Here is a 25,085-nt window from a genome sequence, read left to right as displayed (position 1 = left end):
CAACTCTATCCAGCAGGTGGCGTTTTTTTCATTTTTTTCGCTCACAAAGCTTGGAGTTTTGTATGGAGGTCAATGAAAGAGTGTTGAATTTGGTCAACAAAAAAATGTATGGCTTATTTGCTATGTGAGGTTTATTTGATCAAATACAAGTTTTGTAACGCTTAAGTTGTTAGGAGTGTACTGATATAAGGACACGTGACATCCCGGCAACTTTGAGAAAGAACACCTTATATCGGAGTTGTATCAAGATGGCTATGCATATTCATGGCATGAGGCTAGTAGCATAGCATCTCGCTCCATTGAATACAGGCGGTTGACATCTACAACCCTCATCGAATATTTAAAAAAAAGTTACAATAACTAGATGTATTCACCAATCCAAAGAAAGATTAGGCGGGAGCTAGACAGCCCGCCGTGCCTCTTTGTGGACAACGACTCCCATTGTTAGGGCGGAGAGACGTATCTTGTCAGTATATCCATAATCTCTGACTAAAGTGAACTGAAAGGACAGGTTTGACAATGTCATTGAATCAAGACTTGCATTTCACTCGCGGTTGAACAAATGTACTTTAAACTGAGTATTTTGTTTATATAAACATTTTATGTTTATTGTACTAGGTAAGTTTACTGAGAACACATTCTCATTTACAGCAATGACCTGGGGAATAGTTGCAGGGGAGAGGAGGGGGGGGGGGATCAATGAGCCAATTGGAAGAGTATTGGCATACTAGGTCGAAAACAAAATAATACACATGGACCAGTGGCGGTCGGTGTCGTTTAATATGAGGGAGGACGATTATATTATTTGTTAGCATGGCCTTATTTCTACTACATCATTATTGGATGACTGTCATTCATATTCCATTCACCCAGTTCAATGTAACATCGATAGGTTTAGGCTACTACATGATACTCAAATTATCCCTATACCCATCATGAGGTTGCTTCAACCTAGCCTATAAATGAAAGTTTACAACGTAGGTGCACACAGGTCGAGATAAATATTTGAAGTGACAGACAGTGACACATGGACAGAAAGTGACACATTCAATACCGCCTTGCACACTCTTGCCTGCATCTAGCTGATCTAAGGCGTAATCATTAGTCCAACAGTTGCAAATGAGAATTTCTATTGGACAAATTCAGGTAGGTTTATCCCGGTTTCATTCCGTTTGCAACAGAATCGGCATAATGAATACACCCCTGATCACACGCAAACAGTTCACTTTCATAGCCATATACAAACAGCTCGTTGTATTCCTTCTCGCATCTACAATTTGTCATCCTCTCACCTTTTTCCTTCGGTTGTGGACTTCAAGGCAGAACACATCAGCTGTCTGTGACCAGGCAAAAAAAACTTTCCAAGCCAAACCTTCATATAATAACCGCTACACACAGCCTACATCGTTGTCACCATATTAGATAAAGTAACATAGTCGTCAACAAAGCTAATAGAACTGACGCGTTAGTTAACCCGCTACAATCATGCAGTACAGTGTACAGTCATTAAGCAATTTAGCAGTTACACCGGCGGGCCCCAGTGGCAATAAGTTAGTAGATCCCAAAGTTTACCTTGACTTGGAAGAGTTCCTGTGTTTGATAGTCATAGCCAGGTGTGAGCCGGGTGTTTGAGCCGAGTGTTTGAGTTGGCTATACTAGCTCGCTGGATTTGCTAAGTAAGTGAAAGTGAAACTAAATGACGAAATATAGCTAGCCCTCTCTCTCTCTCTCGCTCTTGCTCCTCCTTCAAGAATGCATTAATTTGTTCAAAACTGTTCAACTGTTGTCTTTCTATCTCTTTGAGTCAACTACTCACCACATTTTATGCACTGCAGTGCTAGCTAGCTGTAACTTATGCTTTCAGTGCTATATCAAATCAAATCAAATTTTATTTGTCACATACACATGGTTAGCAGATGTTAATGCGAGTGTAGTGAAATGCTTGTGCTTCTAGTTCCGACAATGAAGTAATAACCAACGAGTAATCTAACCTAACAATGTCACAACAACTACCTTATAGACACAAGTGTAAAGGGATGAAGAATATGTACATAAAAATATATGAATGAGTGATGGTACAGAACGGCATAGGCAAGATGCAGTAGATGGTATAGAGTACAGTATATGCATATGAGATGAGTAATGTAGGGTATGTAAACATTATATTAAGTGGCATTGTTTAAAGTGGCTAGTGATACATTTTTTACATCAATTTTTCCATTATTAAAGTGGCTGGAGTTGAGTCAGTATGTTGGCAGCAGCCACTCAATGTTAGTGGTGGCTGTTTAACAGTCTGATGGCCTTGAGATAGAAGCTGTTTTTCAGTCTCTCGGTCCCGGCTTTGATGCACCTGTACTGACCTCGTCTTCTGGATGATAGTGGGGTGAACAGGCAGTGGCTCGGGTGGTTGTTGTCCTTGATGATCTATATGGCCTTCCTGTGACATCGGAGGTGTAGGTGTCCTGGAGGGCAGGTAGTTTGCCCCCGGGGATGCGTTGTCCAGACCTCACTACCCTCTGGAGAGCCTTACGGTTGTGAGCGGAGCAATTGTCGTAGCAGGCGGTGATACAGCCCGACAAGATGCTCTCGATTGTGCATCTGTAAAAGTTTGTGAGTGATTTTGGTGACAAGCCGAATTTCTTCAGCCTCCTGAGGTTGAAGAGGCGCTGTTGCGCCTTCTTCACCACGCTGTCTGTGTGGGTGGACCAATTCAGTTTGTCCGTGATGTGTACGCTGAGGAACTTAAAACTTACTACCCTCTCCACTACTGTCCCGTCGATGTGGATAGGGGGGTGCTCCCTCTGCTGTTTCCTGAAGTCCTTTGTTTTGTTGACGTTGACGTTGAGTGTGAGGTTATTTTCCTGACACCACACTCCGAGGGCCCTCACCTCCTCCCTGTAGGCCGTCTCGTCGTTGTTGGTAATCAAGCCTACCACTGTTGTGTCGTCTGCAAACTTGATGATTGAGTTGGAGGCGTGCATGGCCACGCAGTCGTGAGGGAACAGGGAGTACAGGAGAGGGCTCAGAACGCATCCTTGTGGGGCCCCAGTGTTGAGGATCAGCGGGGTGGAGATGTTGTTACCTACCCTCACCACCTGGGGGCGGCCCGTCAGGAAGTCCAGTACCCAGTTGCACAGGGCGGGGTCGAGACCCAGGGTCTCGAGCTTGATGACGAGTTTGGAGGGTACTATGGTGTTAAATGCTGAGCTGTAGTTGATGAACAGCATTCTCACATAGGTATTCCTCTTGTCCAGATGGGTTAGGGCAGTGTGCAGTGTGGTTGCGATTGCATCGTCTGTGGACCTATTGGGGCGGTAAGCAAATTAGAGTGGGTCTAGGGTGTCAGGTAGGGTGGAGGTGATATGGTCCTTGACTAGTCTCTCAAAGCACTTCATGATGACGGAAGTGAGTGCTACGGGGCGGTAGTCGTTTAGCTCAGTTACCTTAGCCTTCTTGGGAACAAGAACAATGGTGGCCCTCTTGAAGCATGTGGGAACAGCAGCCTGGGATAAGGATTGATTGAATATGTCCGTAAACACACCAGCCAGCTGGTCTGCGCATGCTCTGAGGACTCGGCTGGGGATGCCGTCTGGGCCTGCAGCCTTGCGAGGGTTAGCACGTTTAAATGTTTTACTCACGTCGGCTGCAGTGAAGGAGAGTCCACAGGTTTTGGTAGCGGGCCGTGTCAGTGGCACTGTATTGTCCTCAAAGCGAGTAAAGAAGTTGTTTAGTCTGTCTGGGAGCAAGACATCCTGGTCCGCGACAGGGCTGGTTTTCTTTTTGTAATCCGTGATTGACTGTAGACCCTGCCACATACCTCTTGTGTCTGAGCCGTTGAAATGCGACTCTACTCTGTCTCTATACTGACGCTTAGCTTGTTTGATTGCTGCTGAGGGGAGAACGGCTCATAATAATGGCCGGAACTGAGCAAATGGAATGGCATCCAACACCTGCAAACTGTGTGATGCATTTGATACCATTCCACCTATTCCACTCCAGTCATTACCACAAGCCCATTCTCCCCAATTAAGGTGCCACCAACCTCCTGTTATTCATTCTCTGATGCTTTGATTGGGTGGACAACATGTCAGTTCATGCTGCAAGAGCTCCGATAGGTTGGAGGATGTCCTCCGAAAGTTGTCATAATTACTGTGTAAGTCTATGGAAGGGGGTGAAAACCATGAGCCTCCTAGGTTTGTATTGAAGTTAATGTAACCAGAAGAGGACGGAAGCTAGCTGTCCTCCGGCTACACCATGGCGCTACCCTACAGAGCGCTGTTGAGGCTACTGTAGACCTTCATTGCAAAACAATGTGTTTTAATAAATAATTTGGTGACGTGAATATATTTTGTATAGTTTTATCTAAAAAGGATTACTTTATAAATGTTTCACAATTTTTTTTATATGACATTCACTGAGGAGGATGGTCCTCCCCTTTCTCCTCTGAGGAGCATCCACTGGAGAGGACAGATAAAGTTTCACTACAGTTGTCCTCCAATGCTCCAACCTCCTAACATTTCCTCTCTGAAGATAACTTTGACAAGCTGCATCAGCTCATGCTGTCAACAATGTAACACTAATTCTGGCTCTTGCAGCCTTTACAAAAGTGGTATGATCGTCGGTGCCAGGCGCGCCAATTCCAGTATCTCAGAATCGTCTCATCTCCTGGGATTTTCACGCACGACAGTGTCTAGGGTTTACCCAGAATGCTGCGACAAACAAAAAACCTCCAGTCAGTGGCAGTTCTGTGGGTGGAAATAGCTAATTGATGAGAGAGATCGAAGGAGAATGGCAAGAATCGTGCAAGCTAACAGGCGTGCCTCAAACAGGCAAATAACAGTGCAGTACAACAGTGGTGTGCAGAGCGGCATCTCAGAACGCGCAACTCGTTGGTCCTCTCGTTGGTCCTTGTCACAGATGGGTTATTGCAGCAAATGACCACACCGGGTTCCACTCCTATCAACTAAATCAAGTGGAAGTGGGCATGCGATCACCAACACTGGACAATTGAGGAGTGGAAAAACATTGCCTGGTCCGGATTTGGCATAAGCAGCATGAATCAATGGCTCCAACCTGCATAGTCAGGCTGGTGGCAGTGGTGTAATGGTGTGTGGAATGTTTTCCTGTCACACATTAGGTCCCTTGATACCAATTGAGCAACGTTTGAACGCCACACCTTGTAGAATCCATGCCCCAAATAATTCAGGCTATTCTGGAGGCAAAGGGGAGACCTGGGACTAGATGGGTGTACCTAATAAACTGGCCACTGAGTGTACAACATGAGCCATCCTACCGCTCTCTTCCAGCTTGGATAGAAAGTTTCTGTGTGTAAACCAGTCTGTTAATACCAAATAATAAAGTTAGTCCACCCTCAAAACACTAGCTTACTACAACCACACAACTCAAACGCCGGTTCACCAGTATGAACAAAAAATAACTGCTTTTTTTGTTGAAGCCCTCAAGAACGTTTGTTTTCTAAATATGATCATCTGTTTACATCTGCCAATTTATTGGCTGTCCAGTATCCAGACAACCTGTCCCCAGAGCTTCCTATATAGTTATCCTCTTTCTGTAACGTGTTGAGGCCGGCAATTAAGGAGAATGAGAAGCTCAATTAAAGATGACCTTCTGCCCAGTTTCCCTGATGTTGCTATGGAAATCAAGCTGTTTTTACCATCCCTGAAACTGTCGCTTCTGGGGAAAGATTGTTTTCTAAACTAAAACTAATAAAGAACTACATAAGAAGCATTAGGCTCGGTCGGATATGGGCTTTTGAACACCTGAGTAAGCTCCACTCATTGCACTGGCCGTCGTAGCCTTGACCATGGCATTTGCTTGCCGATATCACCCTTTACCTTTCAATCAGTTTAATGTGTTCTTTGTCAAGACCTGGGGCACTTTTTCCAGTCACATTCCTAAAACCCAAGAAACAACCACTTAGCTTTCTAGTACATATGGAAATTAAAGTGGTTTATGAATGAATGACTTTTGCCTCTGATAGATGATTTATTTTACTTTTAGAAAGCAGAGAATGAGAAGTTCTGGAAAATCAGACAGAGTTTATGGAAATGGTCAATATACTGTACATCATGATTGAACCATTCCACTTTAGAGCTCTTAAAGTATTGCTTCATTCACCATACATGTGTAGCACCCATCTTAGTGATGTCTTTTCACTATTTATTTATGTCTTATGATCAGAAACATACAGTGGGGCAAAAAAGTATTTAGTCAGCCACCAATTGTGCAAGTTCTCCCACTTAAAAAGATGAGAGAGGCCTGTAATTTTCATCCTAGGTACACTTCAACTATGACAGACAAAATGAGAAGAAAAAAAATCCAGAAAATCACATTGTAGGATTTTTTATGAATTTATTTGCAAATTATGGTGGAAAATAAGTATTTGGTCAATAACAAAAGTTTATCTCAATACTTTGTTATATACCCTTTGTTGGCAATGACAGAGGTCAAACATTTTCTGTAAGTCTTCACAAGGTTTTCACACACTGTTGCTGGTATTTTGGCCCATTCCTCCATGCAGATCTCCTCTAGAGCAGTGATGTTTTGAGGCTGTTGCTGGGCAACACAGACTTTCAACTCCCTCCAAAGATTTTCTATGGGGTTGAGTTCTGGAGACTGGCTAGGCCACTCCAGGACCTTGAAATGCTTCTTACGAAGCCACTCCTTCGTTGCCCGGGTGGTGTGTTTGGGATCATTGTCATGCTGAAAAGACCCAGCCACGTTTCATCTTCAATGCCCTTGCTGATGGAAGGAGGTTTTCACTCAAAATCTCACGATACATGGCCCCATTCATTCTTTCCTTTACACGGATCAGTCGTCCTGGTCCCTTTGCAGAAAAACAGCCCCAAAGCATGATGTTTCCACCCCCATGCTTCACAGTAGGTATGGTGTTCTTTGGATGCAACTCAGCATTCTTTGTCCTCCAAACACGACGAGTTGAGTTTTTACCAAAAGGTTATATTTTGGTTTCATCTGACCATATGACATTCTCCCAATCTTCTTCTGGATCATCCAAATGCTCTCTAGCAAACTTCAGACGGGCCTGGACATGTACTGGCTTAAGCAGGGGGACACGTCTGGCACTGCAGGATTTGAGTCCCTGGCGGCGTAGTGTGTTACTGATGGTAGGCTTTGTTACTTTGGTCCCAGCTCTCTGCAGGTCATTCACTAGGTCCCCCCGTGTGGTTCTGGGATTTTTGCTCACCGTTCTTGTGATCATTTTGACCCCACGGGGTGAGATCTTGCGTGGAGCCCCAGATCGAGGGAGATTATCAGTGGTCTTGTATGTCTTCCATTTCCTAATAATTGCTCCCACAGTTGATTTCTTCAAACCAAGCTGCTTACCTATTACAGATTCAGTCTTCCCAGCCTGGTGCAGGTCTACAATTTTGTTTCTGGTGTCCTTTGACAGCTCTTTGGTCTTGGCCATAGTGGAGTTTGGAGTGTGACTGTTTGAGGTTGTGGACAGGTGTCTTTTATACTGATAACAAGTTCAAACAGGTGCCATTAATACAGGTAACGAGTGGAGGACAGAGGAGCCTCTTAAAGAAGAAGTTACAGGTCTGTGAGAGCCAGAAATCTTGCTTGTTTGTAGGTGACCAAATACTTATTTTCCACCATAATTTGCAAATAAATTCATTAAAAATCCTACAATGTGATTTTCTGGATTTTCTTTTCTCATTTTGTCTGTCATAGTTGAAGTGTACCTATGATGAAGATTACAGGCCTCTCTCATATTTTTAAGTGGGAGAACTTGCACAATTGGTGGCTGACTAAATACTTTTTTGCCCCACTGTATATGTGGTTTATGTGACTAATAGCCAAGTCTGTCTGTTGTAGAATGCTGAGCAAGATCGTCATTTGACTCAGTCCAATATGAAAAATCGACACTGAAGTGGCAGGACTGAAAATCATCATTGAATTTCACAAACTTGACACTATGAAATACCTTGCAGAAAAGAAGGCTTTGGAAGTGGGAGGGATATTGTTATTTATTTTTTCAGATAAACACTCCAAATAGCCTACCCGACCGCTCGGAGGCGTCTGCATGGTCCTAAAGCACACCTTCGCTTCGTTTTGTATCACAATCCAATGATAAAACTGGAATGCAATTTCAGAATGTAAGGGGAACATTTCCCCCCCCCACCCCCCCCTTCCCCCGTCCCCAGTGAAAGTTGCACCCCTGCACAATTGTAACCATGGAGTATTGTCTTTTTTCATTTGCTTATTAAAAATACACATGGAAAGTCGCAATAATATAAATTCTGGATAATGATACGGTGGCCCTAGGATATCAGCTATAACTACTGATATTTCCTCACTTCTACTAATTGTCTATTTCTGATTTTGGTCTACTAAACGTCACTTTTGGCCATAGGCCATAAACAAGTTCTGACCGATGGACTCCCCCCATGTCTTTCAGGTTCATTCTTCATTTGTCTCACTGTGGTTCATGGATTCTATCGCGTCTGGATGTGACACCGGGATGTCGAGGAAGAGCTGGTCATCTGTACCACTGTAGCTCAAAAAGAACCCATTTGGACGAAGGGTCATGAGTTGACCACTGCCTCCATTTTGTGTTTGATAAAAGTCCATCACTATAGGACCAAACAACCACTTGCCGATGACATGAAAAGCAGGCAGAGAACATGCTTGGATGTGTATTGACATTGACATTTCTAGTTTGAGGACCAAACCATGAAATGGGGAAAGCTGCACTGTCCAACTATCTCCTCTATTTATAATTTGCCTGGTGTGTTTTCATATTACAGAGTACCCTACAAAATGAATGAAATGTCATTTATAATAGGATGTGACAACAGATATTAACATATTGCAATTTATGCTAATGCATTCCTTTCATTCAGAAAGAAACCTGTGTATTTTGTGTTTGAGTATGCTGTAGAAATTCATTGATATATTTGCAATGCTGTCCAAAGTGTGCATTTACGGCTATGTATTCACAGTAAATAAACTTGATATGATGCAGCTCCATATTCTAACTCAGTTGTTTTAAATACTAGGGGACTCAGGTGAGTCATTGAACACACATTCAATTTCTGTACAGTCCAATGGATGTGTTTAATGACAAGATATTGTAAAACTGTTTGAAGGAAAGCATCACTTAAGTATTACTTAAGTATATAAAATATAATTTTGCCCATATCAGACTTGTTTTTTTAAATTATTATTTACTATCCCCGAGGAATAATAATCTTTGCACAGGGGGCCTTTATTGTGAAATGTGACGGAAACAACCCGGAAGTTATTTCCTGTCGTCCCACACGTGTGTTTACACGCGTCTACACCCGTAAGTTTAGCCTGTCAGTTATAATTTGTTATCTGAATTATTGACGAATACTTTATTCTGGTGGTCATGTCTTTATGAGAAAACTTGCATCCAATATTGTCTATGCCTGGGTCACCTCTCTAAAATATTTAATTTGACATCACGTTGGGTCATCATTTATGAGCTAGCTAGTACGCAGCTAGCAAGCTTGATGTACAGTAGCATGTATCGACACATACATTAATAATACACAGATACACAGCAGAAATTCCATGTTCTGTTGTAGCAGCATTTATCATAGACGAGGAAATGCATAGTGAACCTTCATTGTCATCTTGCTACATTTCAACAAAGTGCATCCGGTGATTGTGTGGTCCATGGGATGATATGTTAATTCCACTAGCTATTTTCTATTCCTAGATGTTACAATGACTGATGCATTCAGCACCAACAGTGAACTGGTTCTTCAGCGCGTGCTGGACGTGACACCAGAGAAGGATGTTCACTGTGGGAATCTAGATGAGCATTATCAGATCAAGGCGACATGCCATTTCATCAATGATCATCAGTTCAAAAAGGTATGAGGATTCAACAACGCAGTTGTGTGTGTGTGTGTGTGTGTGTGTGTGTGTGTGTGTGTGTGTGTGTGTGTGTAAATTATGAATCATTTGTGCTTTAGGTTGCCTTGCAATTTCCAGATGAGGTGCTGGTTGATTCAATAGCAATTGCTGCAGAGATCGAGAAGGGAACCAAAGCAAAACTATTCATCCTTGGAGACACGTCCTATGGCAGGTAGGAAAACATTGTTGTGTTATTATCAAAAACATGAAAGTGATAGAAAATTTAAACATATTTAATTATTTCTTATTGAATGAGACTAGTGCATTTTGTGGTTTGGGGTCAGCCAGAATGTTCTGGAGTGGGTGTACAGCAGCTTGGTGGAGTGCATCCTCACGTTCAATATGACAGTCTGGTATGGTAATCTGAGCGTGAGGAGCAAAAGCAAACTGACCAGAATAGTTAACACAGCCATCAAAGTAATTGGTCGACCACAGGCACATTTGAGCATTCTGTTCCACAAGGCAACCAAAAGGAAGACACTGGCTGTCGTTGGCGACCCCTCCCACCCGCTACACCCTCAGTTTGAGAGGCTTCCCTCTGGCCGGCGCTTCAGAATGCCCATGGCCAAGAAGAACGTGTTTTAACATTAATTTGTTGGACTACTAAATGCAAAGTAAATTGTATCGGTATATGTACTTATCTATCTAGTGCAGTTGGGACAGTGGTCGGTTGTGAGTGAATGTATTAATGTCCTCTATGTTGTTAGTGTATGCAGCATGATGGACTGACTGGTTTAAATGTGATGATGTATTAATGTCCTCTATGTTGTTAGTGTATGCAGCATGATGGACTGACTGGTTTAAATGTGATGATGTATTAATGTCCTCTATGTTGTTAGTGTATGCAGCATGATGGACTGACTGGTTTAAATGTGATGATGTGAGAATGTATGTGTAACAGTTTTAACTTTACGTCCGTCCCCTCGCGAACCAGGGATCCTCTGCACACCCAACTGACACCCACGAAGCGTCGTTACCCATCGCTCCACAAAAGCCACGGCCCTTGCAGAGCAAGGGTAACCACTACTTCAAGGTCTCAAAGCGAGTGACGTAACCGATTGAAACGCTATTAGCGTGCACCACCGCTAACTATTTCACATCCGTTACACTCACCCCCCTTTCGACCTCCTCCTTTTTCCCCCCGCAGCAACCAGTGATCCGGGTCAACAGCATCAATGTAACAGTTTCACTTTAGTCCGTCCCCTCGCCCCGACCCGGGCGCGAACCAGGGACCCTCTGCACACATCAACAACAGTTACCCACGAAGCGTCGTTACCCATCGCTCCACAAAGGCCGGGGAACCACTACTTCAAGGTCTCAAAGCGAGTGACGTCACCGTTTGAAAGGCTATTAGCGCGCACCATTGCTAACTAGCTAGCCATTTCACATCGGTTACATTCACCCCCCTTTCGACCTCCTCCTTTTCCGCAGCAACCAGTGATCCGGGTCAACAGCATCAATGTAACAGTATAACTTTACGTCCGTCCCCTCGCCCATACCCGGGCTCCTCTGCACACATCAACAACAGTCACCCACGAAGCGTCGTTACCCATCGCTCCACAAAAGCCAGAGCAAGGGGAACCACTACTTAAAGGTCTCAAAGCGAGTGACGTAACCGATTGAAACGCTATTAGCGCGCACCACCGCTAACTAGCTAGCCATTTCACATCCGTTACATATGTGATTGATTATTTTAATGGAAGGTGATGCCAAAGAAAAATGTCCATCTGGGATGGACAATAAAGTTTTATTCTGTTCTATTTGCAAGCATTCTTTTGGCCATTATTTGTTTAATCATTTGACATTCACCACTATAACCTTATTGTCAATACTCTTGATATTTCCAGTTGTTGTGTAGATGAAGTTGCAGCGGAGCATGTGGGCGCAGACTGCATCGTACACTACGGGAGGGCTTGTCTCAGCCCATCCAGAAGACTCCCTCTGATGTACGTCTTTGAGAGGAAACCTGTGGTCCTGGAGACGTGTGTCTCCTCCTTCAGAGAGCTATACCCCAACAGACAGAGTCACGTCATCCTCTTGTATGATGTCAACTACGATCACATTAATGGTAAGCCTTTCAGCTTCACACAATGACGTATGTCCCTTTTGTCCCATTGTGTGAATGTTTTTTAAGCCGGGTAACTTTGAGTTTGTGATATCCTAACAAAGGAATGTGAGCGATTTATACTTTTCCCTCAGGTTGATTTGCGACATAGTTTTAGAAATATATTAAAACGAGATATGCGTTTCAACATATTTTTGCAATTTACTTAATACTGGTTTATAGCATGATAATGTCTCTCCTCAGACGATCTTCTGGCGCTGCTGTCCTCTGAGTATCCGAACATTGTCGCCTCAACCCTTCACGTGGACGGAGAACTTTGCTACAGTCACGGAGAAACACATGGACAACACAATGTCAGCAGTTCTCAGTGTCAAAACGGTGATCAAGTCGTTCACCAGTTCGGAAGGCAGTTTGTCTTGAAATGTGGACAGACCATTGAGGACTACAGTGTGTTTTTTATCGGCCATGAAGGTGCAACCATGACAAACTTCATGATGACTTGGAACCGCTGCTCTTTCTGCTCTTTTGACCCTGTAACAATGACAGGTCGGACTGAGTCGATCAGTATCAACAAAGCTTTGATGAAGCGATATTACGCAATAGAGAGGGCAAAGGATGCCAGTGTGGTGGGCATTCTTGTGGGTACACTTGGCGTGGCAAACTACCTCACCATCATCGAGCAGCTGAAAGAAACCATCCACAGAGCAGGGAAAAAGAGCTACATGTTTGCCATGGGGAAACTGAATGTGGCCAAACTGGCTAACTTTCTTGAGATTGACATTTATGTACTGATCGCATGTCCTGAGAACTCTCTGTTGGACTCCAGTGAGTTCTACAAACCAGTCGTGACCCCCTTTGAAATGGAGGTGGCCTGCAACAAGAAAAGGGAATGGTCAGGAGAGTACGTCACAGACTTCCGCGATCTGCTTCCAGGTAGGATCTGATTGACATTGATTTGTTCCTGAATTAAAGTTTTGTGAGGAAGAATAGACCTGGTGTTTTACTGTGTGTATCTTAGCCTGGTCCCAGATCTGTTTATGTCATCATGCCAGGAGTTGGCATGACAGTACAAAAACAGATCTGGGACCAGGCCATAGGTATCAAGACTAATAGTAAAACCTGCTGTAGGTGGATCTAAGCATGTGGCCTTGGCGAACCCTGACGATTTCGAGGATGGTGATGAGACTGATGTCTCCCTCATCACCGGAGCTTTACGAATGACCCGCTTCTCGTCCAGTGAGCCAGTGTCTTCGTCACGCGACTCCTCACTCGTCCTACGGAACCAGGCGCTCACTGTGGCCAATGCTAACACAGCTGGTACGATATATGGGAAGAACCGACATAAATATCTAAAAACAGGCAAAATTCACAGAATTGTGACAGTCTCTGTTGGGTTGGGGTTTAAACTCTACTCTGGGATTGCAAGACCATTAATAAAGATGCTGTTGAGTGGTAACTTTTCTTGAGTTACAACTTTCATAATTTCCTCATCTGTTTGTTTTAGCCACGTTCCTGGCGGGTCGTAGCTGGCAGGGACTGGAGCAGAAATTGGGAGAAACACCGGTGGTGAAAGCATTAGAGGGAAGGAAAGGCATTGCCATTGCCTACGAAGAGGAGCCGACGATTGACACGGACCATTGATCATGAAGGCACTCATCACATCCAGATTATTAGTCCATTGCAAATGTTTTACATATAATATCAATCAATATATTATGTTGCTTCATAGCTCAACAGTTTCCAATTTAAGTTATCAATCTTCTGATAAATTTAAGGCTTTACCGGGATTATTGCATAACTAAGCTATATCAGGTGCATTATATTCGCGCGAGTCACGTCAACATAGACACGTCAAAACTGCTACACTGAAGTGTGTCATGGAGGGAGAACTAAAAAGCACATACCTTTTTGTTATATTGATGCTTTTTTGAAGCATACGTATATAAACGTTTATAGATCAGTTGCGTCTGAAAAAAGAAATGCCTGTCAAGAAATATGCAGCTAGTGTAGCAGTGCTTTGAATGTGATGAATGTCACACTATAATAGAAGTTTAACTGTTTTTTAAATGTAACAGATAGAACGTTGAAAATGTGAGACCACTTGCTTGGACTTAAATGCACTCATCACTGTTTAATAATTATAATTATAATAATTATAATTATTATTATTTATTCAACAACTTTTTGCTCTGTACTGTAAATCACAAATGAGATATACAAAAGAGATATATTCAAGTTGTCTGATTTTTATTTTTTCATTATAATCAATATAGGCTATATATAGGTCAATATAGGCTATTTAGATCAGTCATAGTTTAAATTAATTGTGCTCTGTACACGCATACCAAAGGTCTTAAAACTGGAACTCAGAATAGTCTATGGCTATATAACCAATGTTTAATTTGTTTAACAATGACATAAGAAAATAACTTAGCAGAACTACATTTTTCCTGAGGAAACTGAATTTTTGGTGTCCGATGCATACACATAACAAATAATTAAAAACATACTACTGCATTACATTCAAATACGTAGAAAACCAGGGCATGCTTGATTTGTGCCTGCCAAAACAGTTATTAAACTTCATACTTTAACAATAACATCACACAAATCAGTAAATATCAGCCTAGTGAAGAAAAGTCCTTGCTTGGGTAATTACTTTTCTGACTTAAATGTCTTCCCTCAACGTAAATGTAGAAATCTGACTTTGTGTCTATGCTTTTGTATGTTTTTCTTTGATGACTGTTGGTTGACGGTATCCAGAACAAAGACAAAGTAGAACAAATCCCACAATCTCGACAGTCATTGTTCCTTAGCCATTTGTTCTGATCATATTATTTATCTTTCATGGGAACTTCTTCCACAAAGGAGGCTGGGAATATGCCAATCTTCCCGTTGCACTGTCCCTCAAACCAATCTTCATTGACTGAAAAGAAAGTAATGAAAATGGGAGTTCTGTATTTTAAGACCACAGTAGGTTACAGCTCTTCCAGGATATCATCTAATAACAGGATAATAAACACTGACAACAGATTTCTGCATTGTTGAAATGGTGCCCTGCATGAGAGAAATTAGCTCACCTTTGGAGAGAAGTAAGATGGTATCTCCTTGATGGAACTCGAGGTCCTCTGGAGTTGAAGACTCGTAGGAATGAAGGGCCATCAGTTGAGTCTGGCTTTGCAGCTGCTCACTCATACCCTGTAGTGTAGATTACATGAAATAAGGGAAACAAGTACACATGACATCTGTCAGCACTAAGTTGTATATCCCATACACTCATTTTCTAGGAGTTGACTATTACATTTGTAACTTAAAAGTCTACACATCAAACAACTTACGACCACATTACCTCCTTGAGATCACACCACAGTGTTAGACGACCATTGTGGACACGGCTCCAAACATCTTCCATCCTCGTGTTCTCATCAATCACTATTTTACCAGAATCTATGTGTGCATAGCTTGAGAAAAAACACGAAATCCCTGAGCTTGGTTTTGTAACAGAAATTAATGTTGAATTAAAGTTTTGAAGCTAATGTTTAAACAGTGCCATACCTCAAGGTGATTGCCATGGCAGGAAGGCCCAATTTGTTACTGATTTTCTCCAGAGTGGTTGTGTAGGGAAGTCCAGGCACCATGCAGATTGCTATGGTGTATGTGAAGTGCACTTTCACTACACACAGTGATGACTCTTCAATCTGGCAATACTAGGAAATTAAATACATGTACAATTATATTTTAAATGTGTACACGTAGAGTACTGAAAAACAATTGGTATCTACGCTGGATATTACATACTGTACATTTTTTTGTTAATGTATTTAAATCTATTTTATATAATTCTCATACCTCTGTTTCTGTGTCCCCAATGCTTTGATTTTCAGCAGCCAAAGCTGTTACAATAATACCCCCCAAAAAGTAAAGTTATTTGTTGCACAGCAAATAATTAAAATGTTAACTATACAACATATTTTTACATAACAGATCTTTACCAGATTTTCTTTGAGGTCTATTCGGTGGTTCTCGTCTAGGTGGCGCTGGGATGTCATCCTTGTCTGTCCCATCCTACAAGAAAGCAATCAACCCACGTAGGAGGAATCAATTAACATAGCAATTGAAGGGTAGGCTTTATTTTACCAGAATTTTGGGGATTGCAACTTAAAGGATTTTCAATTTGTTATAGCTCAGCATTGACACACACAGGTGTTAGAGTCAATGCCATCTTGTGATGAGGAAAAAACACAAAATAGATGGTAGAAATGTACCTGATCTTGCTTAGATGTTAAGGTTATTTCCAAACGCTCCAGGAAATTATAAGGAACAAGTCCCCTCTAAAAATGTAAAGGTTAAATTAATTCACTGAACACATAGTATATATATTTTTCAATCAAGTGTCTATCAGCATAATGAGAACAATAGATGCACATTTTTAATTCAAGCATTTTTTTATGTAATAACTAATCATACTCTTTCATTGAAGATGACAGATGCCCAGTTGTCTTCTCCGCTGTTCAGCACAAAGACGATATTGCCAGGCACCACAGCTAACTCATCACTTGTCTCGGGGACAAACTCAAAGAGGACAGTGTGAGGCTCACCCTCCTCCAGAGCCCTGTGGGGGGCGACAGAGATATCCTGCATTGATATCCGGCACTGTTTCTTCATGCTAACGTTTTAGCATTTTTGGCACAAATGCCATTCAAGTCATGGGACCGATATTAGCATTTTCCACGCTTTGTTGAGCTTCACAATCAATTTAAAATACTTTCGGATGATTTGGACATGATGCGCAAAAAAGTATTCTATAGCTCCCATGACATGAATGGGATTTGTGCCACAAATGCTAAAATGTTAGCATGTGGAAATAATACTAGGGAAACTAAACCAAAGCAATTGCCGTCATACCTTGTCCATAGACTGCTTACAGGTTAAGGAAACCAATTTGTAATTTGGGTGAACTATTCCTTTAAACTCTGGCAATCATAACAACCAAGGGCTCAATTCATTCTGTAGCGCTGAATGTTCCCAAGTTAACGGAGACTGCATTCATGGTAAACGCATATGTCGTCTCAATCGGAAATTATCCTAACTTTAAATTTAAATCGCAATATAACGCTGAACTTCCGTGATTCGGATTGAATCGAGCCCTAAGTGTCAAACCAGCCCCACAGTCTGCTAGAATTAACATCAAGAGCACATTAACTTTTACCTCAGAACTTCAGGCGCCTTTGGTCTGGTAGGAACCTCTTCAACCTATTCTCACCATAAAAAATAGCACATCCCATTACACTGAATATTCCTCAATCAATTTTTCCATTTTAATTGTTGATAGTTTGTATTTTAATTATTGATCGTTTAAAAAAATGGTTTATCATTTTTAAGGCACTATTAAAACATCACATCAAATCATATGTTACTTCACCTGTGGCTGTAAAGGAGCAAAGCCAGAGAACTCATCCTGGAAGACGATGGAAGAAACAACCTGAGGATAGAGAATAAAGAGGTTCCACATGAAACAATACTTTATGAAATGCCTACTGATAAAGTGCCAAATAGCTATCCTAAAGAAAAACCCAAGGCTATTCCCAACAAATGTAAATTGCACATTTCAACCCAAGTAATTGACATGCATTTGATAGACACATCTACAAAGTTGCAACATGTTGCCTGTTTAAGATACAGTGCCTATAGAAATTCTACACACCCTTGAACTTTTTTCATATTTTGTTGCATTACAAAGTGGGATTGATTGTATTTCATTGTACTTTTTGGTCAAAGTGAAAAGGAAATTCTGCAAATTTGTACAAATTAATAAAAAAATATATAGTCGTAAGTATTCACACCCTTTGTTTAGGCAATCATATATTAGTTCAGAACTAAAATTTGGTTTAAAAAAATCACAGAAGTAATTTTTTAGAAAATGTTATTTCACCTTTATTTAACCAGGTAGGCCAGTTGAGAACAAGTTCTCATTTACAACTGCGACCTGGCCAAGATAAAGCAAAGCAGTGCGACACAAACAACAACACAGAGTTACACATGTTATAAACAAACGTACAGTCAACACAATAGAAAAAATCTATATACAGTGTGTGTAAATGAGGTAGGATAAGGGAGGTAAGGCAATAAATAGGCCGTAGTGGCGAGGTAATTACAATTTTGCAATTAACACTGGAGTGATAGATGTGCAGAAGATGAATGTGCAAGTAGAGATATTGGGGTGCAAAGAAGCACAAAAAATAAATATACAATATGGGGATGAGGTAGTTGGATGGGCTATTTACAGATGGGCTATGTACAGGTGCAATGATCTGTGAGCTGCTCTGACAGCTGATGCTTAAAGTTAGTGAGGGAGGTATGAGTCTCCAGCTTCAGTGATTTTTGCAATTCGTTCCAGTCATTGGCAGCAGAGAATTGTAAGGAAAGGCGGCCAAAGGAGGAATTGGCTTTGGGGGTGACCAGTGAGATATACCTGCTGGAGCGCGTGCTACGAGTGGGTGCTGCTATGGTGACCAGTGAGCTGAGACAAGGCGGGGCTCCACCTAGCAGAGACTTGTAGATGGCCTGGAGCCAGTGGGTTTGGCGACGAATATGAAGCGAGGGCCAGCCAACGAGAGCATACAGGTCGCAGTGGTGGGTAGTATATAGGGCTTTGGTGACAAAACGGATGGCACTGTGATAGACTGCATCCAATTTGCTGAGTAAAGTATTGGAGGCTATTTTGTAAATGACATCGTCGAGGATCGGTAGGATAGTCAGATTTACGAGGGTATGTTTGGCAGCATGAGTGAAGGATGCTTTGTTGCAAAATAGAAAGCCGATTCTAGATTTAATTTTGGATTGGAGATGCTTAATGTGAGTCTGGATGAAGAGTTTACAGTCTAACCAGACATCTAGGTATTTGTAGTTGTCCACATATTCTAAGTCGGAACCGTCCAGAATAGTGATCTTGGACCGGCGGGCAGGTGCGGGCAGCGATCGGTTGAAGAGCATGCATTTAGTTTTACTTGCATTTAAGAGCAGTTGGAGGCCACGGAAGGAGAGTTGTATGGCATTGAAGCTCGTCTGGAGGTTAGTTAACACAGTGTCCAAAGAAGGGCCAGTAGTATACAGAATGATATTGTCTGCGTAGAGGTGGATCAGAGAATCACCAGCAGCAAGAGCGACATCATTGATGTATACAGAGAAAAGAGTCGGCCCGAGAATTGAACCCTGTGGCACCCCCATAGAGACTACCAGAGGTCCGGACAACAGGCCCTCCGATTTGACACACTGAACTCTGTCTGAGAAGTAGTTGGTGATTCCATATAAGTAGTTATATGGAATCACTCTGTGTGAAAGAATAGGGGGTGAAATTATTTTTAGAATGACTACCCCTTCCTCAGTCTCCCATACAGTGTCTTCAGAAAGTATTCACACCCCTTGACTTTTTCCACATTTTGTTGTGTTACAGACTGAATATAAAATTGATTTAGTTGAGAGTTTGTGTCACTGGCCTGCTACACATAATACCCCAGAATGTCAAAGTGGAATTATGTTTTTTTGAAATGTTTACAAATTAATTAAAAATGAAAAGCTGAAATAAGTATTCAAAAAAAGTTCTTAATAAGTTGCATGACTCACTCTGTGTGCAAAAATAGTGTTTAACAAGATTTTTGATTGAGTACTTCATGTCCTCACCCCACACATACAGTTATTTGTAAGGTCCCTCAATCAAGCAGTGAATTTCAAACACAGATTCAACCATAAAGACCAGGGAGATTTTTCAATGCCTCGCAAAGAAGGGCACCTATTGGTAGATAGGTAAAAATAAAATAAAGCAGACATTGAATGTCCCTTTGAGCATGGTGAAGTTATTAATTACACTTTGTATGTTGTATCAATACATCCAGTTACTACAAAGATACAGGTGTCCTTAATAACTCAGTTTCCATAGAGGAAGGAAACCGCTCTGGGATTTCACCATGTGGCCAATGGTGACTTTAAAACAGTTACAGAGTTTAATGGCTGTGATAGGAAAAAACTGAGGATGGATCAACAACATTGTAGTTACTCAACAATACTAGCCTAATAGACAGAGTGAAAAGAAGAAAGCCTGTACATAATACAAATATTCCAAAACATGCATTGTGTTTGCATTAAGGCGCTGAAGTAAAACTGCAAATAATGTGGCAAAGAAATTAAGTTTATGTCCTGAATAAAAAGCGTCATGTTTGGGGCAAATCCAACACAACACATCACTGAGTACCACTCTTCATATTTTCAAGCATGGTGGTGGCTGCATCATGTTATGGGTATGTTTGCCATCAGCAAGGACTAGGGAGTTATTTAGGATAAAAATAAACAGAGTAGAGCTAAGCAGAGGCAAAACAAAATCCTAGAGAAAAACCGGGTTCAGTCTGCTTTCCAACAGACATTGGGAGACAAATTCACCTTTTAGCAGGACAATAATCTAAAATACAAGGCCAAATATACACTGGAGTTGCTTACCAAGATAACATTGAATGTTCCTGAGTGGCCTAGTTACAGTTTTGACTTAAATCGGTTTGAAACTCTATGGCAAGATAGAAAATGGCTGTCTAGCAATGATCAACAACCAACTTGACAGAGTATGATTAAGATGAATGTGCAAATATTGTACAATTCAGGTGTGCAAAGCTCTTAGAGACTTAACAATAAAAAAAGACTCACAGTTGTAATCACTGCCAAATGTGATTCTAACATGTATTGACTCTGGGATGTGAATACTTATGTAAATTAGATATTTCTGTATTTTATTTTCAATAAATTTGCAAGCATTTCTAAAAACATGTTTTCACTTTGTCATTATGGGGTATTGTGTATAGATGGGGAAAAAAACAACAATTTCATCAATTTTGAATTCAGGCTGTAACACAACAAAATATGGAATAAGTCAAGGGGTATAAATTGGCTACTTTCTGTAAGGTCCCTTAGTCAAGTATTGAATTTCAAGCACAGATTCAACTACCATGACCAGGGAGCTTTTCAAAAGCCTCATAAAGAAAGGCAGTGATTGGTTGATGAGTAACAATAACAAATCAGACATTGAATACATCTTTAAGCATGGTCAAGTTAATCATTATGCTGTGGATGACTTATTAAACCACTCAGACAATCAAAGATGCAGTCGTCTTTCTGAACTGAGCTGCAGGACAGGAAGGAAACTGCTTAGGGATGTCACCATTGGCCATTGGTGATTAAAAAAAAAATGCTACACAGTTCAATGGCTGTGATGGGGGAAAACTGAGGATGAATCAACAACGTTGTAGTGACTTCACAATAATGACCTAAATGACAGAATATGAATATTCCAAAACATGCATATTTATATAAAAAGGCACAAAATTAATACTGCAAAAAAACACAACAAAAGAATACACTTATTTTCAAGCATGGTGGTGGCTGCATCATGGTACGGGTATGCTTGACATCGACAAAAACTGGGGAGTTTCTCAGGATAAAAAGAAGCTAAGCGCAGGCAAAATACTAGAGGAAAACCTGCTTCAGCTTTACACCAGACACTGGGAGAGGAATTCACCTTTCAGCAGGACAATAACCTACAACACAAAGCCAAATCTACGCTGGAGTTGCTTACCAAGAAGACAGTGCATGTTCCCAAGTTACAGTTTTGACCTAAATCTGCTTGAAAATCTATGGCAAGACTTGAAAATTGCTGTCTAGCCATGATCCCCAACACCTCGACAGAGCTTGAATTACAAAATAATGGGCAAATGTTGCACAATACAGGAGTGCAAAGCTCTTATGAGACTTACCCAAGAAGACTCACAGTTGTAATCACTGCCAAAGGTGTTTCTAGCATGCACTGACTCAGGGGAGGGGGTTAATACATGTTTTGTTTTTTTCACCTTTATTTTTTATTTTATTTACCCTTTTTTCTCCCCAATTTCGTGGTATCCAATTGGTAGTAGTTACAGTCTTGTCTCATCGCTGCAACTCCCGTACGGACTCGGGAGAGGCGAAGGTCGAGAGCCATGCGTCCTCCGAAACACAACCCAACCTAGCCGCACTGCTTCTTGACACAACACACATCCAACCCGGAAGCCAGGCGCACCAATGTGTCGGAGGAAACACCGTACACCTGGCGACCGGGTCAGAGTGCACTGCGCCTGGCCCGCCACAGGAGTCGCTAGTGCGCGATGAGACAAGGATATCCCTGCTGGCCAAGCCCTCCCTAACCCGGACGACGCTGGGCCAATTGTGAGTCGCCCCATGGACCTCCCTGTTGCGGCCGGCTGCGACAGAGCCTGGGCTCGAACCCAGAGTCTCTGGTGGCACAGCCTTAGAACACTTCGCCACCCGGGAGGCCATTTCACCTTTATTTAACCAGGTAGGCTAGTTGAAAACAAATTCTCATTTACAACTGCGACCTGGCCAAGATAAAGCAAAGGAGTTCGACACATACAACAACATAGAGTTACACATGGAATAAACAAACATACAGTCAATAATACAGTAGGGAAAAAAGTCTATATACATTGTGTGCAAATGAACTAAGATAAGGGAAGTAAGGCAATAAATAGGCCATGGTGGCGAAGTAATTACAATATAGCAATTAAACACTGGAATGGTAGATGTGCAGAAGATGAATGTGTAAGTAGAGATATTGGGGTGCAAAGGAGCAAGATAAATAAATAAATACAGTATGGGGATGAGGTAGTTGCATGGGCTATTTACAGATGGGCTATGTACAGGTGCAGTGATCTGTGAGCTGCTCTGACAGCTGGTGCTTAAAGCTAGTGAGGGAGATATGTGTCTCCAGCTTCAGTGATTTTTGCAGTTCGTTCCAGTCATTGGCAGCAGAGAACTGTAAGGAAAGGCGACCAAAGGAGGAATTGGCTTTGGGGGTGACCAGTGAGATATACCTGCTGGAGCGCTTGCTACGGGTGGGTGCTGCTATGGTGACCAGTGAGCTGAGATAAGGCGGGGCTTTACCTAGCAAAGACTTGTAGATGACCTAGATGATACTTATCTAATGAAGGTATATTAGTGGTTTTAGGTTTTTATTAATCTTTGAAAAAATATAGAATTTTTCTTCTACTTTGACATTACAAAGTATTTTGTGTAGATCGTTGATGAAAAATTACAACTAAATCCATTTTAATCCCACTTTGTAACACAATAAAATGTGATGAAATCCAAGGGGGGTGTTGACTTTCTATAGGCACTGTATGTTTAATTTTGAGAGAGAGATGAAATGGATACCTTGGCCTTGCCCAGGTAGTCCTTCTTCTCCAGTTCAGCCACGTAGTTCTTGTTTGGCTTGAACAGAACTTTCGCCGGGACCTCAACTGGCTCAAACAGCTTCTGCTTCTAAAGGAGTAACAGAGGATTTACAAAGGATCACCAACTTTGTTGAACACTCAGACACAGTGAAAATGCATAATAACTGATACACTTTTCACACTACTGAGCCGAGCTGCCTGGCTTGGTTACTCATCCACTATAGTTGCTGGAACGAACAATGTAAAAAAGAACAATCCAAGCCAGCACAGTATGGTTTGGGTCGACATGATAATGTGAAAAAGGCGTAATGGAGAAGGGCCACTGACCAGGATGCACTCCAGACCTCTGTCAATGTGGCTGAGTTTGGCCTCAGTCCTGAGGTTCAGAGCTGTCAGGAGGGTCTCTTTGGCTTTTTCCCACTGACCCAGCTGAGCATGGGCCAGCGCCATGTTGTGCAGTACCTGTGGGAGTGATACCAGTCAGAAAAAGTGTTGTTGTTGTAGTAAAACTACAGCTATACAGCACTTCCCCCCCCCCCCCAGGTTTCAAAGTGCTTTACATTGAAACACCCACCTATGCACTGCAGCTATTGTTCTCTGTGTGTACATACTGTGATGTTGGAACAGGTTGCTGTGCAGACACTAAAATACACATAATATATTCAACATCCAATTGTTGTTACATTGGCAAGACTTCCATCATATCTTTATCTGGACTCACCTCACAAGCATACAATTTGTATCTCAGACCAAGAGGTTTGTAGTCGATCAGCTGGTTCCCCCTCAACTCCCTGAAGGCATGTTGGAAATCAGCAAAAGACTCCTCATACCTGCAGGCAAAATGAAGAGAAATCCATACTTAGAAAAAAAGGGTTCCAAAAGGGTTCATTGGCTGTCCCCATAGGATAACCCTTTTGGTTCAAGGTAGAAACCTTTTTGGTTCTAGGTAGAACTATTTTGGGTTTCATGTGGAACTTTTTTGGGTTTCATGTGGAACTCAAAAGTTTTTTTTACCTTGAACCAAAAATAGTTCGCCAAAGGGTTCTTCTTTAGGGACAGCCAAATAACCCTTTTAGGTTCTAGATATAACTTGTTTTTTCTAAAAGTGTATGTTTGTGAATTGATTATTCATTTTAACACACCATTTGAAAGTATGGGATTATTTTTTAAATATGTTATTATAATACATCCAATCACATCCCATCCCTAATATGATAGATTTATCTTGCCTCTCTTTTTTGTAGAATGTCAATGCCCTTTGAAAGAATGCAACAGCCAAGTGTCCATCCTTTCCGATACTGCCATCGAAAGCCTGCGTGATATTCAGAAGAAACTCAGTGACTTCCTCCCAATGAAATAGTAGGCTACCACAAGTATTGTGTACTATAACGGCACTTCCCCTTTTTCTGTGACTTGCATTTTTGGGAAAATAACATGTCATTACAATGTGATAGTAACTATTAACCTTAGATGCAGTCTGATTTCTTTAGTAAAACAGGGAAAGAGAGGATTGTCTTTCAAGAATGATGAAAATTGGTAACAACTGCCATACCTTTTCAGCTGCATCTAGGTTCTTATTAATCAAATGTAGACAGCCAATGTTGAAAAAGATTTTGGAGTTCTTTTCCTGGATGTCCAGAAATGTTCCAAGGGAAGCAGCAGAGTCCCCCTGTTCGAAACAGGCCACTGCCTCATCCCACTGTTTTAGAGTATTCACAAATGACATTGTTCCAAATCAGGGAAATGAGCTACAGTGATCTGGAGAGATGAGAACAGTGGAGCCACTCTTCGTAGACTGACACATTTCTCACAAGGAGGTAGGCAGG

General features: G+C 41.7%; 2 protein-coding genes across 2 annotated transcripts; one reads left to right on the top strand and one right to left on the bottom strand.

Annotated features, from left to right (window-relative positions):
* The first annotated feature begins 9,303 nt into the window (after positions 1-9,303).
* On the top strand, positions 9,304-14,230 carry LOC120051002 (2-(3-amino-3-carboxypropyl)histidine synthase subunit 2-like). The gene is made up of 7 exons (XM_038997572.1): positions 9,304-9,331; positions 9,731-9,888; positions 9,990-10,102; positions 11,778-11,998; positions 12,239-12,928; positions 13,124-13,312; positions 13,500-14,230. The coding sequence occupies exons 2-7, from the start codon at positions 9,739-9,741 to the stop codon at positions 13,634-13,636; spliced, it is 1,500 nt and encodes a 499-aa protein (XP_038853500.1). The 5' UTR covers positions 9,304-9,331; positions 9,731-9,738; the 3' UTR covers positions 13,637-14,230.
* Positions 14,222-25,038, bottom strand: LOC120051001 (neutrophil cytosol factor 2-like). Its single transcript, XM_038997571.1, has 15 exons — positions 24,812-25,038; positions 24,489-24,571; positions 23,981-24,089; positions 23,587-23,721; positions 23,240-23,347; positions 17,418-17,477; positions 17,205-17,248; positions 16,463-16,607; positions 16,261-16,326; positions 15,988-16,060; positions 15,845-15,888; positions 15,551-15,702; positions 15,345-15,456; positions 15,076-15,193; positions 14,222-14,921 (listed from the first exon to the last, which is right to left on the bottom strand). The coding sequence occupies exons 1-15, from the start codon at positions 24,983-24,985 to the stop codon at positions 14,830-14,832; spliced, it is 1,515 nt and encodes a 504-aa protein (XP_038853499.1). The 5' UTR covers positions 24,986-25,038; the 3' UTR covers positions 14,222-14,829.
* Positions 25,039-25,085: the final 47 nt, after the last annotated feature.

This window comes from Salvelinus namaycush, chromosome 7 (assembly GCF_016432855.1).
Source record: "Salvelinus namaycush isolate Seneca chromosome 7, SaNama_1.0, whole genome shotgun sequence".
Lineage (NCBI taxonomy): Eukaryota > Metazoa > Chordata > Actinopteri > Salmoniformes > Salmonidae > Salvelinus > Salvelinus namaycush.
Note: the sequence above shows the minus strand (reverse complement) of the source record. Positions and strands in the feature narration are given on the sequence as shown.